The sequence below is a fragment of the Carcharhinus amblyrhynchos genome, chromosome 34 (genome assembly GCF_965287045.1).
Source record: "Carcharhinus amblyrhynchos chromosome 34, sCarAmb.v2.hapA, whole genome shotgun sequence".
Taxonomy (NCBI): Eukaryota; Metazoa; Chordata; class Chondrichthyes; order Carcharhiniformes; family Carcharhinidae; genus Carcharhinus; species Carcharhinus amblyrhynchos.
This window is the reverse complement of record NC_137357.1, coordinates 4,385,028-4,402,458: the sequence shown is the minus strand read 5'-3', so window position 1 is coordinate 4,402,458 and position 17,431 is coordinate 4,385,028. Positions and strand designations below refer to the sequence as shown.

Sequence of the window (17,431 nt, the reverse complement as noted above, 5' to 3'; positions counted from 1 at the left end):
TCTTTCCATGTCACCCCCACATCCCTTTGGTTCAGGGAGATTTGAGAGTGGATCTTCCACGATCCGCTGGGGGCAAGAATTCCAAAGTTTCGCCACCCTCCCAGCAAAACCCTGTCTCCTCATCGGAATCCAAAATGGCCACCTCTTAGTCCGAGGCGACAGTCTGTCATTGCCCCCCCCCCACCTCGTGGTCTTGCTTCCCCAGACTGCACTGAAGTTTTCTCTGCATCTGTTTCACTCAATATGTTTCACTGAGCTCGTCTTTTTTGGGCTCGGGGGCAACAGGCTGGCACAGTGGTTAGCACTGCTGGCTCGCAGCGCCAGGGACCTGGGTTCGATTCCTGGCCTCGGGTCACTGTCAGTGTGCAGTTTGCACATTCTCCCCGTGTCTGCGTGGGTTTCCTCCGGGTGCTCTGGTTTCCTCTGAGTTAGATGCTAAATTCTCCCTCAGTGTAACCCAAACAGGTGCTGGAGTGTGGCAACTAAGGGATTTTCACATTAACTTCATCGCAGTGTTAATGTAAGCCTACTCATTACTAATGAAGAAGTCCTGAGGAAGGAAAAGGCACTATATAAATGCAGGACTTGACTATGGATGGCACAGTGACACAGTGGTTAGCACTGCTGCCTCACCGCATCAGAGACACAGGTTCAATTCTGGCCTTGGGTCACTGTCTGTATGGAGTTTGCACATTCTCCCCATGTCTGCGTGGGTTTCCTCCGGGTGCTCCAGTTTCCTCCTGCAGTCCAAAGATGTGCAGGTTAGGTGGATTGGCCATGCTAAATTGCCAGACTCTATTCTCATAACCTCACATATTTACTCTGCTAATCCTCCTGACACTGTTGGGTGTCTGTTCAGGTACACTGAGGGAGAATTTAGCACCTAACCAGCACATCTTTTGGACTGTGGGAGGAAACTGGAGCACCCGGAGGAAACCCACACAGACATGGGGAGAATGTGCAAACTCCATACAGACAGTGACCTGAGGCCAGAATCAAACCTGGGTCCCTGGCGCTGCGAGGCGGCAGTGCTAGCCACTGTGACAGGCTTTGGGGGGGAGTCAGGAGGTGGGTTACTCTCCACAGGACTCCCAGTCTGACCTGCTCTGGTAGACACAGTATTTATATTGCTGGTTAAGTGAGAATATTTCATCGCACTCCTGACTTGTGTCTTTGCTTACTTACAGCTCTTAAATCTTATCTCTTCAGGGGGGAACGTACAAGGCATCGTGACCTTGGTGCCTCAGTGACAAAAGCAAGAATCGACAACTCGTAAATGACCAGGCCGTGGGGATACTATCCCCATCTGAGGACCAACCATCACACCATCTCACCTTCACACTCTTAAGCTGCCCTGAGCCACATTGCGAGATAAACTGGCAGGAAGGTTCAGGAAGCAACGGTCGATTCCCCACCAAGTATTTCTGGACCCTTTGATCTTTGCCCAATGTGGACTTTGGAACAGTTCAGTGTAGGGGAGCGTAACGTGTACAAATACTTTATTTATCCAGCTTTCGAGTCTCTCTCGGTAGCTACCTGTTGTCTTCGGGTCGCGGGAGAGATAGCTGAGGCGGGGGGAGAGGCGGGCGCTGCTAAAGAGTCACCTCTCTCAGGGGTCAAAGGGGAAATCGGGCCTAGCGTCTGCCACAAAGCCTGCCGCCTAAATTATGTTACCATTTCCCAGAAACACGCGTGCCTTTTCTTTCACGAGCCTTCCTCAGCTCTCGCGTGTTTTTTCTTGTATGTCTGAGTCGGGGTGGGGGGGTTGGTGAGTGGTTGCCATAGCTTCATGATGCATTGTGGGAAGGATAAGCAGGAGAAATGGGGCCTTCTGCATGGCCAAGTCAGACACTGAGCCACCTCCCGACCTTTAAATTGGAACCAGCGCGATACCTCCTCTCGCAGAAAGGCCGTTGTAAATCGAGAACTCTCCCTTCCAACCGGGGAACTGGAATCAAAGCGGGCAGATGGAGTCGGGAGAGGAATCGGCCATATTGAATGGTGGCAGGCGGAACATTCCGGAGGGTTACCGTAGACGGCGACCTCAACTTGATGGGCAACCCCAATTCCAAGGACACCTCTGGGCCAAGATTCAAGAGGTTGTCATTTTTTGGTCGTCCACTCATTAGCCTTTAGGACCCCACAAGAGACTCTTAATCAGAAACAATTAGGTGGTATTGCAAGTTAATGGTAAAATGTCAACCTCCGTAGCAGCCTCTTGGAGCATTATGTGGGACCAAAAATTAGTGTAATTCGGGCACGGGGTGGCTTTGCTGGTCTATATAGCTGCCTCATGCCATGCCCGATTGAAAGTCTGCACTTTGACCTTGGGGTGAAGGATCTCCTTCCAACTGTTTGATTTTATTTTATTTTTCAATGATGCGGTGAGTTTTTTCTAGCATTTTGGCAAGTTTTCTATACGATCTGTGATCATGTATATACTCTGTAGTGTGGCTTTGTAAAGTGTTGAATTAAATTAGAAGTCATCATCTTGCTTCCCAAACCGATTTTATTTCCGTGTGCGCGCTGGTCTGTACTTTGGCGAGGCACTTGCTCCACTATTCCTGCCCCCCCCCCTTCCCCTTGGATTTTCCAATGCGAGGCATGGGATTTGAGGCATCGTGAATCAAGCTTGGCGTAAAGCCTGTCAGGTAGGCCGCAACAGGCAACTCAGAGACACTGAGGTGAGAATCGCTCTGTCCCCTGCCTTAGTTTTCCCTCCATTTCTCTCCTGTCAGAGTTGACGTGTTGTCAAGGAGGTCCTGTTTTTCGACCCTGCCTCTTGATCAACCCCTGATGTTACTCGCTCCGCCATTGGTGGCCGTGCCTTCAGCTAAAAGTTCAAGTTTATTCATTAGTGTCACAAGTAGGCAAACATTAACACTGCAATGAAGTTACTGTGAAAATCCCCCAGTCGCCACAATCCAGTGTCTGTTCGGGTTACACTGAGGGAGAATTTAGCACCTAACCAGCACGTCTTTTGCCGTGTAGGAGGAAACTGGAGCACCCGGAAGATGTGTTTGTGCCAATTGCTGCCTTTCGTCAGAGTGCACCTCAACACTGCAGGAACAGAGAGAGAGAGAGAAAGATGAGTGCCGTGGAAAGGCCTGAGGCCTGGTACGGTTTGGTCCAAGACTGGATCAAAGCAACATAGACAACGGTTTTAATACCTCAGCTTTTTCAGGTCAGTCTTTTCCCAGAATATAAGAAGCCCAACCAGAGAGGGATCAATGCTACATCCAGTCATGGGAAGTGACTAGATTAGGGAAGCAAGTAAAGGGGGAGCATCTAGATAATAGCGATCACAGGGAATTAAATATCCGTTACTCTGAAGACACAGTAATTGAATAAGCCTACATTTTCTTCTCAGTTTATACGTTCCGATACTTTCCCAGCCCCGTCAGATCCCTTTGTTCGTCATTTGGTCCACGTACCTTTTGCCCCATCGATAGACCAAATGGCCTTCAACTACACTTGTCTCACTTATCCAGTGGGGATTTCTGGTGGGGGTGGGGGGAATTAATGAGGGGAGGAATTAATAGGGGGTTGATGGGCTGTGGGGGTTAGCGGGGGGGAGGGAGGCATCACCCCCCAATTCATTGAGAACCAACGTCAATTTCAATAGGAGTCTTTAATCAGTCTAATATTTCTTAACCGGAATTAAGCATCACAAACATAGACCCCACAAATCAACCATTGCATCTCTGCTTACATGTACTCAACTGAAAGCCCAACCTATAGAGTTAAACACAGTTAGTGTATCTATCTCCGGCATCAGATCAACCATCTCTCTGCTCCCAGTTCCTTGACATGCCAGCTCCGGTTAGTATGGCCATTTCAGGTGGACCACAATTCCAAATGTTCATTGCTCTTAGAGACCTCGTGGGTGTTCCCTCCCTCCAACCACTGGAGCACCAGTTGAAATGAAGGCACTGTTGTGTAGCAGAGGAGAGCCAGGATTCCTGCACAGCAAGATCCCACCAGCAGAGAGGCTGGTGGGGGGAGGGGATGGGAGAGAGACAGTCTTCCTTTTTGAGCTTTATCCTTGCGCAGACCCCTGAATACACAACCCCCTCCCATCTCCCCCACTCACCACCTCCATGATCACAGAAACATAGAAAAGCTACAGGCCCTTTGACCCACAAAGTTGTGTTTACATGTCCCTACCTTAGAGATTACTAGGCTTACCTATCACTGTCTATCTCACTAGGTTCCATGTAGAACATAGAAAATCTACAGCACAAACAGGCCCTTCGGCCCACAAGTTGCACCGATGATATCCCTACCTACTAGGCTTATCTATAACCCTCAATCCTATTAAGTCCCATGTACTTATCTAAAAGTCTCTTCAAAGACTCTATCGAGTCCACCTCCACCACCACCGCCGGCAGCCGATTCCACTCACCCACCACCCTGTGAGTAAAAAACTTACCCCTGACATCTCCTCTGTACCTACTCCCCAGCACCTTAAACCTGTGTCCTCTCACAGCAACCATTTTCCTGGGAAATAGCCTCTGAGAATCCACCCTGTCTATTCCTCTCAATATCTTATAAACCTCTATCAGGTCACCTCTCATCCTTCGTCTCTCCAGGGAGAACCTCAACCTATCTTCATACGGGATGCCTCCCAATCCAGGCAACATCCTTGTAAATCTCCTCTGCACCTTCTCAATAGCTTCCACATCCTTCCTGTAGTGACGTGACCAGAATTGCGCACAGTACTCCAAGTGGGGTCTGACAAGGGTCTTATAAAGCTGCAGCATTCCCTCCCAACTCCTAAACTCAATCCCTCAATTGATAAAGGCCAGTACATCATATGCCTTCTTAACCACATCCTCCACCAGCAAGGCCGGTTTGAGAGTCCTATGGACCCGGACTCCAAGATCCTTCTGATCTTCCTCACTGCCAAGAGTCCCACCATTAATCGCCTGACACTGCCCCCCACGCCCCCCCCCCCCGCCAACTCTCTATTCCCCCGAAGCACTGCCCCCCCCTCCTTCCACTGACCATTCACTTCTGACTACTCAGTTCCCCACCTCAACTCCAATCCATCCCACCCTCATTCTTGAACCTCCTTACCCCTCCTCTCCCATCCCCAATCCGTAACAACTCCCCTCATACGCATGCCTTCTCAGGGATTGCTGAGTGATAGACTGAATCCCTACAGTGCTGAAGGAAGCCATTCGGCCCATCAAGTCTGTACCCACTCCAATCCCACCCAGGCACATTTACCCTGCTAATCCTCCTGACCCTAAGGAGCAATTTAACGTGGCCAATCCACCGAACCTACACATATTTGGACACTAAGGAGCAATTTAACATGGCCAATCCACCTAACCTACACATCTTTGGACACTAAGGGGCAATTTAGCATGGCCAATCCACCTAACCTACACATCTTTGGACACTAAGGGGCAATTTAGCATGGCCAATCCACCTAACCTACACATCTTTGGACACTAAGGAGCAATTTAACATGGCCAATCCACCTAACCTGCACATATTTGGACACAAAAGAGCAATTTAACATGGCCAATCCACCGAACCTACACATATTTGGGCACTAAGGGGCAATTTAGCATGGCCAATCCACCTAACCTTCACATCTTTCAGACTGTGGGAAACCTGGAGGAAACCCACGCAGACACGGGGAGAATGTGCAGACTCTGCACAGTGACCCAAGCCATGAATTGAACCTGGGTCCCTGGCTATCCACTGTGCCACCCACCCCTCCTCCACCCTTTTGGCGGAGGGGGGGTCTTTATCTCCACTTCTTCTGGCAGTGCTGCCCCAGATTAGTTACACAGATTCCGCCACTCTGGTGCCCATCAGAGACACGGGAATCCACCCTGTGCAGCTCATTTCTCCAGGGTTTGTGGAGGGAGGTTGGGCCGCTTCAACTGAAGGTGAGTAAAAAAAAAATTGGGGAGGCTGCAACTGACGGCTCCGTGACCCTGACTAACCTCCCCAGGTAGTGACGGGGTGAACAGTGGAGCTCCGAGCAAGAGGCAGAACGTTTATTGACTTTACAAGGACTCTTGATGGCTTAATCGTCGCTGTGCCCTGTGCCTCTCTGCACTTGTGTCTGTGCCCTGTGCCCGCTCTGTCCAGCCCCCAGCCCTGTGGCCCCGATGGTGGGCCAATTCCATCTCTGGGAAGTGCCCCTGTCGGACCTTGGGGAGGGCCACCATGTCCAGCTGTGCCACACAGCTTGCCGATTGGCTCAGAAAGCCCCTGGCCTCCATCCTGAGGTCTTCCGCAAATCCGCAGTACAGAAACCGGGTGGCAAGGTGCCAAGGAGGGGTGAGGGGGCACCTTGACCCACTCTACCCTCCATGCGGGCAGAGGCGAACCACCCAGCTGAGACACGGGGTGGCCATTGGCGCAGTTTTTGGGTCACTTTTAGGGGAGTGGGGGAGAGCGATGGTCCTTCTGTCCCTCCCACACCCATCGGTGGGGGGGATTCCACCCTCCCTCTCGCCCACGAGGCCAGGGACAACCAGGGACCACTTTGCCCAGCGGCGGCACCCAGGTCAAAGGGCACCGCCCACCAACCCGTACACCCATGGCGAGGTCCTGTCAACCCACCCACCCACCCACAGCTGAATGCAACAGCCCTCCAAATCCTCGGGACTTTCTGTAATCGCACGATGAATGAAGATTGGCCTCACCCATCCCACCCAACCAAAGTAGTCAACAGATGCCTGATTGGTCCCTGCGTCTCTCTCCATTGTTGATTCCCATTGGATGGCCCACATCTATGTCTCGTGTTTCTATTGGGCCTTGCATCTTGTTCTTATAGCTCCTTCGTCAGGCCCACACCCTTCCCTCCTGCTTTCAACTCACCCCCGCCTCCCGATACCACCCTCAAAAACAAAAATGGCAGCACTTCCCCAACAGTTTTGTGTCGGTAAGAATTGACCCAGAATGGCCAAGTGTTGTTTAATCGTATATCTCAATAGCAGTTAGAAGATGAGGCTTGCTAGCAACTGGAAAAAAGGGGAGGAATTGAACCTCCAGGAAGAAGCTTGTCTGTTCCCAGGACAGGGAAGATATTCTCTTATTAATGACTGGCTGTGAACATCGCTAAATCCGTCATCCCTCTCCCATCCTGTTTCTCCATCTCCCCACCTTGCTACCTTCCTCATTCTGTCACTCACTCGGGCCGCATGGTGGCACAGTGGTTAGCACTGCTATCTCACACCACCAGGATCCTGGGTTCAATTCCCGGTTTGGTCACTGTCTGTGTGGAGTCTGCACGTTCTCCCACTGTCTGTCTGGGTTTCCTCCCACAGATTGAAAGATATGCAGATTAGGTTCATTGGCCATGCTAAATTGTCCCTTAGTGTATTAAGATGTGCAAGTTAGGTGGATTGGCCATGGTAAATTGTCCCTTAGTGTCCAAAGATGTGTAGGTTAGGTGGATTGGCCATGCTAAATTGCCCCTTAGTGTCCAAAGATGTGCAGGTTAGGTGGATTGGCCGTGGTAAATTGCCCCTTAGTGTCCAAAGATGTGCAGATTAGGTGGATTGCCCATGCTAAGTTGCCCCTTAGTGTTCAGAGATGTGTATGTTAGGTGCATTGGCCATGCTAAATTGTCCCTTAGTGTCCAAAGATGGTATCAATAGATGGGAGGTTGGTTTGCGTGATGGATTGGGCTGCATTCACGACCTTTTGTAGTTCCTTGTGGTCTTGGGCAGAGCAGGAACTGAAACCAAGCTGTGATACAACCAGAAAGAATGCTTTCTATGGTACATCTGTAAAAGTTGGTGAGAGTCATAGTGGACATGTCGAATTTCCTTAGTCTTCTGAGAAAGTAGAGATCAATAATTCTCCCTCCAGCACCTTACCAAGATTAGACTTGAAAAACAAAAGGCACTATCTAAATGCACAGATGGACATGTTTCCAGTGGGAGACGGGAATGATTGGGAAGCCAGGAATTTCTGGTGCTTTGCCCGAACATTTCAAACAGCAAACGGTGCAGAGAGAGACCATGTGACTGTCAGCAGAATGCGTGTCATCACCTTTACAGCTCAGTTATGTTTTATATTTAAGAGGCTGGCAGGTTGCTCTGGTCATCTGATTTGGTGTCATTAGGGTGCTGGCACGGGCTTCCGCTTGGCTTTTAGCTTCGCATTTTAGTGTAGTGCCGAGAGAGAGAGCAACCCTTCAATAAACTGGCTGTGGTTTATTGAATCCACGTGTGCACGCCGCGTTCTTCTCTTCCTCACTGAGAATCTGCAAACACAGTGTTTGGTTCTCTACAAGGGTGTATTCACAGGTGCGAATGCTTGAATAACTTCTGGGAGGGACGGGGTTAAGGATTGAAGTGTTGTTAACCAAGTAACAACAAAACTCTTGGTTACTTAGGGTGAGTCATTGGAGAGAGAGACAGACAGACAGAGAGATTTGAGCTTCCCACTACGGGCAATCTGATATTCCTTCCCGTGATGAGAGAGGTTAGCGACTCAACTCCTGGTCTATCGCGATGCCATCTTCCTGGAAGTGATCCAAGGAAATCCCCCCCAGGGAAGCCAGCTTATCGGTGTCTGAGGGGGCTGTGTTGGAGTTGAAGGGGGGCAGGGGTAAGGATCCCTCTTGAAGTTCCACCCCCTGCCCGACCACCATGACCCCCGTGGGCACTCCCGCCCCCATGACCACCCACAGCTCTGCCAACGGAAGCCACTGTGCAGGCCAGGTGCTGTCCCTCAGTGCCCCCCAAAGGCTGGCCCTTGGGCTGACGCTGACCCTGATTGCTGTCGGCATGGTGGGGGGCAACGTGCTGGCCATCGCGGCGGTGTGCGTGGTCCAGCAGGCCCGCCGGCTGCCCAACTACCTGCTGGCGGCCTTGGCGGGGGCGGACCTCTCTGTTGCCTTGGCCGTGCTGCCGTTCGTGGTGGCCACCGATCTGGCAGGGGGGCAGTGGCTGTTGGGAGCCACTTTCTGTGACGTGTTCATCGCCCTGGATGTTGTCTGCTGCACCGCCTCCATCATGACGCTATGTCTAATCAGCGTGGACAGGTAAGGAGAAAGTAACCAGATCAATTCACTAAACTCAAGGCTTGGCCAAGTTCCTTCTGTTTGCAGAGAATGGATATGAACGAGCCTGTCAGCGGAAACCAGCCAGTAATTCCTACACCATTCCTCAGCAATGTGGCAAACTCAACATTAGCCTGGAAGTGTTGCCCACAAGTCAAACATGTAGATTTCACTTCGTTCCGAGTATCTTCATCCCAGGTTTGTCCTCAGTGGGAAATGTTCCGTTATTAGATCGATTGATTTGATTTATTATGGTCACGTACTGGGATATCGTGAAAAGTATTGTTTGATTTATTATTGTCACGTGTACTGGGATACAGTGAAAAGTATTGTTTGATTTATTATTGTCACGTGTATTGGGATACAGTGAAAAGTATTGTTTGATTTATTATTGTCACGTGTACTGGGATACAGTGAAAAGTATTGTTTGATTTATTATTGTCACATGTACTGGGATGCAGTGAAAAGTATTGTTTGATTTATTATTGTCACGTGTACTGGGATACAGTGAAAAGTATTGTTTGATTTATTATTGTCACGTGTACTGGGATACAGTGAAAAGTATTGTTTGATTTATTATTGTCACATGTACTGGGATACAGTGAAAAGTATTGTTTGATTTATTATTGTCACGTGTACTGGGACACAGTGAAAAGTATTGTTTGATTTATTATTGTCACATGTACTGGGATGCAGTGAAAAGTATTGTTTGATTTATTATTGTCACGTGTATTGGGATACAGTGAAAAGTATTGTTTGATTTATTATTGTCACGTGTACTGGGATACAGTGAAAAGTATTGTTTGATTTATTATTGTCACGTGTACTGGGATACAGTGAAAAGTATTGTTTGATTTATTATTGTCACGTGTACTGGGATACAGTGAAAAGTATTGTTTGATTTATTATTGTCACATGTACTGGGATACAGTGAAAAGTATTGTTTGATTTATTATTGTCCCATATACTGGGATACAGTGAAAAGTATTGTTTGATTTTATTATTGTCACGTGTACTGGGATACAGTGAAAAGTATTGTTTGATTTATTATTGTCACATGTATTGGGATACAGTGAAAAGTATTGTTTGATTTTATTATTGTCACGTGTACTGGGATATAGTGAAAAGTATTGTTTGATTTATTATTGTCCCGTGTACTGGGATACAGTGAAAAGTATTGTTTGATTTTATTATTGTCACATGTACTGGGATACAGTGAAAAGTATTGTTCTTTGTACACTATACACAAAAAACATAACATTCATAAGGTGGCACGGTGACACAGTGGGTTAGCACTGCTGCCTCACGGTGCCGGGGATCTGGGTTCGATGCTTGGGTCACTGTCTTTGTGGAGTCTGCCCATTCTCCCCAGTGTCTGCGTTGGTCTGTGTGCCCTACAAAAGTGGAAGGCAGTAGCTTCTGGAACAGTCCTGTAAAGTTTATCTTGGTGATAGCTTTGTTCAAATCTGTTGGCAGTGAGTCATTGTCAGGGAGCGTTGATGGACGGTCTCACGTGAGGTGTGTGAGTATTTGAATCCTAATCTGTGCTCCTGTGGATCTAGTCTGCTGTTAGCTACAGAGGAGCGATTCAATCTCCCTACTCCTGCACCTAGGGCACTGAGATAGGCTCTATTCTTACACCAATGTCCGATTGTACCAACAAAAATCACCCAGAAATTAAATAACTTTGTTCTTCCGTCAATCAGTATTCTGACAGGTATTCCAAAGGGATCTTTCACATTGTAAATATATTACCAATCTTACAATAATGACCCAATCCTTAACATCACAACATAACACTTTATTTATTAGTGTCACAAGTTGGCTGACGTTAACACTGCGATGAAGTTACTGTGAAAATCCCCTAGTCGCCACACTCCGGTGTCTCTCTCCGCCTCTCTCTCTCTCTCTCTCTCTCTGCTTCTCTCTCTGTCACTTTCTACCTCCCTCTCGCTCTCTGAGGAAGAATTTGGCTCCTAACCCGCACATCTTTGGACTGTGGGAGGAAACAGGGGCACCCGGAGGAAATCCATGGGGAGAATGTGCAAACTCCGCACAGACAGTGACCCAAGCTGGGAATCGAACCCAGGTCCCTGGGCGCTGTGAGGAGGCAGTGCTAACCACTGTGTCACACAATGTAACTGTCTAAATGATTTTTAAAAGACAAAATTGATTTTGGGCATACTAAATGATTCTTTTTCTCCCTCTCTCTGCTTCTTTCTCTGTTACTTTCTCTCTCCCTCTGCCTCTCCCTGCCCCTCTCTCTCTCTGCCTCCCCCTGTCTCTCTCTCTGCCTCCCCCTGTCTCTCTCTCTGCCTCCCCCTGTCTCTCTCTCTGCCTCCCCCTGTCTCTCTCTCTGCCTCCCCCTGTCTCTCTCTCTGCCTCCCCCTGTCTCTCTCTCTGCCTCCCCCTGTCTCTCTCTCTCTGCCTCCCCCTGTCTCTCTCTCTCTCTGCCTCCCCCTGTCTCTCTCTCTGCCTCCCCCTGTCTCTCTCTCTCTGCCTCCCCCTGTCTCTCTCTCTGCCTCCCCCTGTCTCTCTCTCTCTGCCTCCCCCTGTCTCTCTCTCTCTGCCTCCCCCTGTCTCTCTCTCTCTGCCTCCCCCTGTCTCTCTCTCTGCCTCCCCCTCTCTCTCTCTCTCTGCCTCCCCCTGTCTCTCTCTCTGCCTCCCCCTGTCTCTCTCTCTGCCTCCCCCTGTCTCTCTCTCTCTGCCTCCCCCTGTCTCTCTCTCTCTGCCTCCCCCTGTCTCTCTCTCTGCCTCCCCCTGTCTCTCTCTCTGCCTCCCCCTGTCTCTCTCTCTCTGCCTCCCCCTGTCTCTCTCTCTCTGCCTCCCCCTGTCTCTCTCTCTCTGCCTCCCCCTGTCTCTCTCTCTGCCTCCCCCTGTCTCTCTCTCTGCCTCCCCCTGTCTCTCTCTCTCTGCCTCCCCCTGTCTCTCTCTCTGCCTCCCCCTGTCTCTCTCTCTCTGCCTCCCCCTGTCTCTCTCTCTCTGCCTCCCCCTGTCTCTCTCTCTCTGCCTCCCCCTGTCTCTCTCTCTCTGCCTCCCCCTGTCTCTCTCTCTCTGCCTCCCCCTGTCTCTCTCTCTCTGCCTCCCCCTGTCTCTCTCTCTCTGCCTCCCCCTGTCTCTCTCTCTCTGCCTCCCCCTGTCTCTCTCTCTGCCTCCCCCTGTCTCTCTCTCTGCCTCCCCCTGTCTCTCTCTCTGCCTCCCCCTGTCTCTCTCTCTCTGCCTCCCCCTGTCTCTCTCTCTCTGCCTCCCCCTGTCTCTCTCTCTCTGCCTCCCCCTGTCTCTCTCTCTCTGCCTCCCCCTGTCTCTCTCTCTGCCTCCCCCTGTCTCTCTCTCTCTGCCTCCCCCTGTCTCTCTCTCTGCCTCCCCCTGTCTCTCTCTCTCTGCCTCCCCCTGTCTCTCTCTCTCTGCCTCCCCCTGTCTCCCACTTCTGTATCCATCCACCCATTCCAGCCTGGTCCCGAGCTGCTTCTGCTGGGGTGTGGGGCTGATGTCATTAGCTTGGGAGCTGTCACTGGGAAGGTCTTTGTCATGGACCCAGACAGAGGAGCCTGAACAGTAGGCCCCAGACGTGTGCCAATGACTGTTTTACCAGCGCAAGAGTTCCAGAAAGTCAGCAGTCCTGACACAGCCATACCTGTCCTGTCAGAGAGCGTCCAGCAGATGGCACACTGGCCGTTCAGGTCCAACCACAGGCCTTGAACAGCCCACCCCAGGGGCAGTCCTGAGGGACTGCGGCACTGCCTTTTGGAGATGTCAACCCCAACCGCCCCCTCAGGGTGGGGTCATGAAAGATCCGGCAGACATTTTCTTGGGGGGACAGGTTCCCCCCACCACCCCATTGCCCTCAAGCGATGTCACATGTACACAAGAAAAAAGGAAACACAGGCTAACTTTTTTGGGATCCTGCTATGCGCAACATGGCTGCCTTGCCCACCTCATGACCCTACCTCCAAACATACGTTATAATTGTACACAATGACGAGACAGAGTCCAGGAATGGGAGAGAGAATCTGGTGAACTGATGCGGTGACAATAATCTCTCCCTCAGTGTCAACAAGGAGATAGTCATCGACTTCAGGAAGTGTAAAGGAGAACATGTTCCTGTCTGCATCAACAGGGACGAAGTAGAAAGGGTCGGGAGCTTCAAGTTTCCTGGTGTCCAGATCACCAACAACCTGTCCCGGTTCCCCCATGCTGACACTATCGTTAAGAAAGCCCCACCAACGCCTCTACTTTCTCAGAAGACTAAGGAAATTTGGCATGTCAGCTACGACTCTCACCAACTTTTACAGATACACCACAGAAAGCATTCTTTCTGCTTGTATCACAGCTTGGTATGGCTCCTGCTCTGCCCAAGATCACAAGGAACTATGAAAGGTTGTGAATGTAGCCCAATCCATCACTCAAACCAGCCTCACATCCATTGACTCTGTCGACACTTCCCGCTGCCTCAGGAAAAGCAGCCAGTGTAATTAAGGACACCACACACCCCGGACATTCTCTCTTCCACCTTCTTCCATCGGGAAAAGACACAAAAGTCTGAGCTCACACACCAAGAAACTCAAGAACAGCTTCTTCCCTGCAGCCATCAGACTTTTGAATGGACCTACCTCGCATTAAGCTGATCTTTCTCTACACCCTAGCTGTGACTGTAACACGACACTCTGCACTCTCTCCTTTCCTTCTCCTCTTTGTACTTGATGAATGGAATGCTTTGTCTGGAGAGTGCACAAGAAACAATACTTTTCACTGTGTCCCAGTACACAGGACAATAATAAATCAAACAATACTTTTCACTGTATCCCAATACACGTGACAATAATAAATCAAACAATACTTTTCACTGTATCCCAATACACGTGACAATAATAAATCAAACAATACTTTTCACTGTATCCCAGTACACAGGACAATAATAAATCAAACAATACTTTTCACTGTATCCCAGTACACGTGACAATAATAAATCAAACAATACTTTTCACTGTGTCCCAGTACACAGGACAATAATAAATCAAACAATACTTTTCACTGTATCCCAATACACGTGACAATAATAAATCAAACAATACTTTTCACTGTATCCCAATACACGTGACAATAATAAATCAAACAATACTTTTCACTGTATCCCAGTACACGGGACAATAATAAATCAAACAATACTTTTCACTGTGTCCCAGTACATGTGACAATAATAAATCAAACAATACTTTTCACTGTATCCCAATACACGTGACAATAATAAATCAAACAATACTTTTCACTGTATCCCAGTACACGTGACAATAATAAATCAAACAATACTTTTCACTGTGTCCCAGTACACGTGACAATAATAAATCAAACAATACTTTTCACTGTGTCCCAGTACATGTGACAATAATAAATCAAACAATATTAATGTACTTGGGACTTTGTGGGTGGATTTATTTTTGTTTTATTAATTAGTCACAAGTAACTCTTACATTTACACTGCAATGAAATCCCCTAGTCGCCACATTCCTGTTCGGGTTACGAGGAGGGAGAATTTAGCACCTAACCAGTACGTCTTTTAGACTGTGGGAGGAAACCGGAACACCCGGAGGAAACTCACACAGACATGGGGAGAATGTGCAGACTCTACACAGACAGTGACCCAAGCCTGAAATCGAACCTGGGTCCCTGGCGCTTTGAGGCAGCAGTGCTAACCCACTGTGCCACGCATGTTTGTAGGTTACGGGGACGGGCCATTCCAAAATGGACCTCAGTGCCCAAAGATGTGCAGGTTAGGTGGATTGGCCATGCTAAATTGTCCCTTAGTGTCCAAAGATGTGTAGGTTAGGGGGATTGGCCATGTTAAATTGCCCCTTAGTGTCTAAAGATGTGTAGGTTAGGGGGATTGGCCATGCTAAATTGCCCCTTAGTGTCGAAAGATGTGTAGGTTAGGGGGATTGGCCATGCTAAATTGCCCCTTAGTATCCAAAGATGTGCAGGTTAGGTGGATTGGCCATGCTAAATTGTCCCTTAGTGTCCAAATATGTGTAGGTTAGGTGGATTGGCCATGCTAAATTGCCCCTTAATGTCCAAAGATGTGTAGGTTAGGTGGATTGGCCATGCTAAATTGTCCCTTAGTGTCCAAAGATGTGTAGGTTAGGTGGATTGGCCATGCTAAATTGCCCCTTAGTGTCCAAAGATGTGTAGGTTAGGTGGATTGGCCATGTTAAATTGCCCCTTAGTGTCCCGGATAGCGGAGATGAATGGGTATAGTATATGGGGATATGAGGGTAAGGCCTGGGTGGGATTGTGTTCGGTGCAGACTGGATGGGCTGAAGGGCCTCTTTCTGCACTGTAGGGACTCTACGATCTAAATTGACCCTTCGTGTCAAGGGGATGAGCAGGGTAAATGTTATGAGGATAGGGTTGTGCTGGATGGGCTGAATGGCCTTCATCTGCACTGTAGGGACTCTATGATCTAAATTGACCCTAACGTCAAGGGGATTAGCAGGGTAAACGTGTGGGGTTACAAGGATAGGGTTGTGCTCGATGGGCCGAATGGACTGTGTCTGCACTGCAGGGATTGTAATGATGCTATTACGGGAAAGGCTGTGGTGACTTGGTTTCTGGAGTGGGTGAACGTATTGAATAATAACTATTGTTCCTTCCCCCCCACAGGTATTTGAGGATTACTCGGCCTCTGACATATGCGGCCAGGCAAACCGGACGTACGATGGCCAAGATGGTGGGGGGGGTGTGGGTCTTCTCGGCGTGCGTCACCCTCCCCCCGTTGTTCGGCTGGGCCCGCAACATCAACGGGAACCGGGTGTGCCTCATCAGCCAGGATTTTGGCTACACCGTCTATTCGACTGTTACTGCCTTCTACTTGCCCACCGCCATCATGCTGGCCATGTACTACAGGATCTTCCAGGAAGCGCGCCGGAGCGCCGCCGCTTTGCCCGCCCCGGTGGGTTGCCCCAGGGTGCTCCCTCGCCAGTCCCGGCGGCCCAGGAGGGCGGGCAGCCTCCTGAGAGGGGAGGAGAAGGCGGCCGCCACCCTGGGCACCCTGCTGGGGGTCTTCGCCGTCTGCTGGCTGCCCTTCTTTGTCCAGTCGACGGCGAGGCCCTTCATCTGCGGCGCCCACTGCAGCTGCCTGCCCGTGGGGCTGGAGCGGGCATTGCTGTGGCTGGGATACGCCAACTCGCTGCTCAACCCCTTCATCTACGCCTTCTTCAGCCGTGACCTAAGGTCCACCTACATGGAGCTGCTACGGGGACGTTGCCAGAAGGTCAACCGGAAATTCTCGGGGAGGTGGAGCGTCTGAACGTGAGCTCTCAAAGGCCTCACACTATCCCAACAGCACAGAAAGAGGCCGTTCGGCCCATCCAGCCTGCGCTGGTCACAATCCCACCCAGGCCTTATTCTCATAACCCCACACATTTACCCTGCTACTCCCCCCGGACACTCAGGAGCAATTTAGCATGGCCAATCCAGCTCACCTGCACACCTCCGAGGAACATTCCAGAAAATGTTGTGCTTGTTCAAAGTCCCGGAAATGATTCGTACAGGGATTCTGGTCCTGCCTGTTCCCAGAAAACGCAGCATTTCATCAGAAAAGGCAACTCAGCAGTTTTTTTTTGAAAGGAAACCCGAGTGGGAGTCCTCCTGACCCTGGGTGGACTGTTTACTGAAGGGTCACCTGGCAAATTTGAAAAGCAAAAACCCGACCCTGGAAAACTGCGGAGAAAAGCTTTCCCTTTGACAGATTAACCACTTGGAGGGAGGACGTTGAAAATACTGAAACTCCCGCCCCAGTGCCAAAGCAAACTGTCAACAGGAGGAACTCCAAAGTCACTCGACATTCTGAAATGGACTGACTGCAGATTTGCACGATGCAAAAATGTTTGGCAAATCAGTGTCAGGAGAACCAATATGTGCCCGGAAAACATTTTCAGGATTCTATTACCCTTTACTCTTGAGCTGTTGACCTTTAACCTTTATGGATAATTTTTGTGTATCAGTTATGGGTGTGAGTGCGTCTGTGTGTGTGTGAGTGTGTGTGTGTAAGTGCAAGTGTGGATGTGTGTGGGTTTGTGTGTGTGTATATGTAAGTGTGTGTTTGTATGTCTGAGTGTGTGTGTGTCTGAGTATTTTGAATAATTATTCCACTTCCATATTTCATACTCCACATTAATAAACTTTGCGTGTAACTTGACCAAGTTTAGTTTCATAATAAACAAATAATTCTGAACTAAGGAATATATTAGTGTCACAAGTCGGCTTGCATTAACACTGCAGTGAAGTTACTGTGAAATTCCCTCGTCGTCACACTCCTGTTCGGGTTACACTGAGGAAGAATTTAACACCGAACCAGCACGTCTTTCGGACCGTGGGAGGAAACCGGAGCACCTGGAG

The 17,431-nt window shown here is 49.5% G+C and overlaps 2 protein-coding genes across 2 annotated transcripts in view; both read left to right on the top strand.

The window, feature by feature from the left end:
• LOC145361250 (inositol polyphosphate-5-phosphatase A-like) overlaps positions 1-2,487 on the top strand; it is a 47,910-nt gene extending 45,423 nt beyond the window's left edge. The window contains exon 16 of the mRNA XM_080216883.1: positions 1,188-2,487. The gene's annotated coding sequence lies outside the window, so the exon portion shown is untranslated. The remainder of the gene's footprint in view (positions 1-1,187) is intronic.
• A 5,830-nt stretch (positions 2,488-8,317) lies between these two features.
• Positions 8,318-17,072, top strand: LOC145361271 (5-hydroxytryptamine receptor 7-like). Its single transcript, XM_080216902.1, has 2 exons — positions 8,318-9,022; positions 15,695-17,072. Exons 1-2 carry the CDS (start codon positions 8,628-8,630, stop codon positions 16,338-16,340), a joined length of 1,041 nt encoding a protein of 346 aa, XP_080073028.1. The 5' UTR covers positions 8,318-8,627; the 3' UTR covers positions 16,341-17,072.
• Positions 17,073-17,431: the final 359 nt, after the last annotated feature.

What these genes read in the sequence shown, in the direction of transcription:
- LOC145361271 (XM_080216902.1), top strand. Translation starts at nt 8,628, where the DNA reads ATGACCCCCGTGGGCACTCCCGCCCCCATGACCACCCACAGCTCTGCC. An exon ending in TGTCTAATCAGCGTGGACAG is followed by an intron (nt 9,023 to 15,694) that starts GTAAGGAGAAAG and finishes TCCCCCCCACAG; the next exon opens with GTATTTGAGGATTACTCGGC.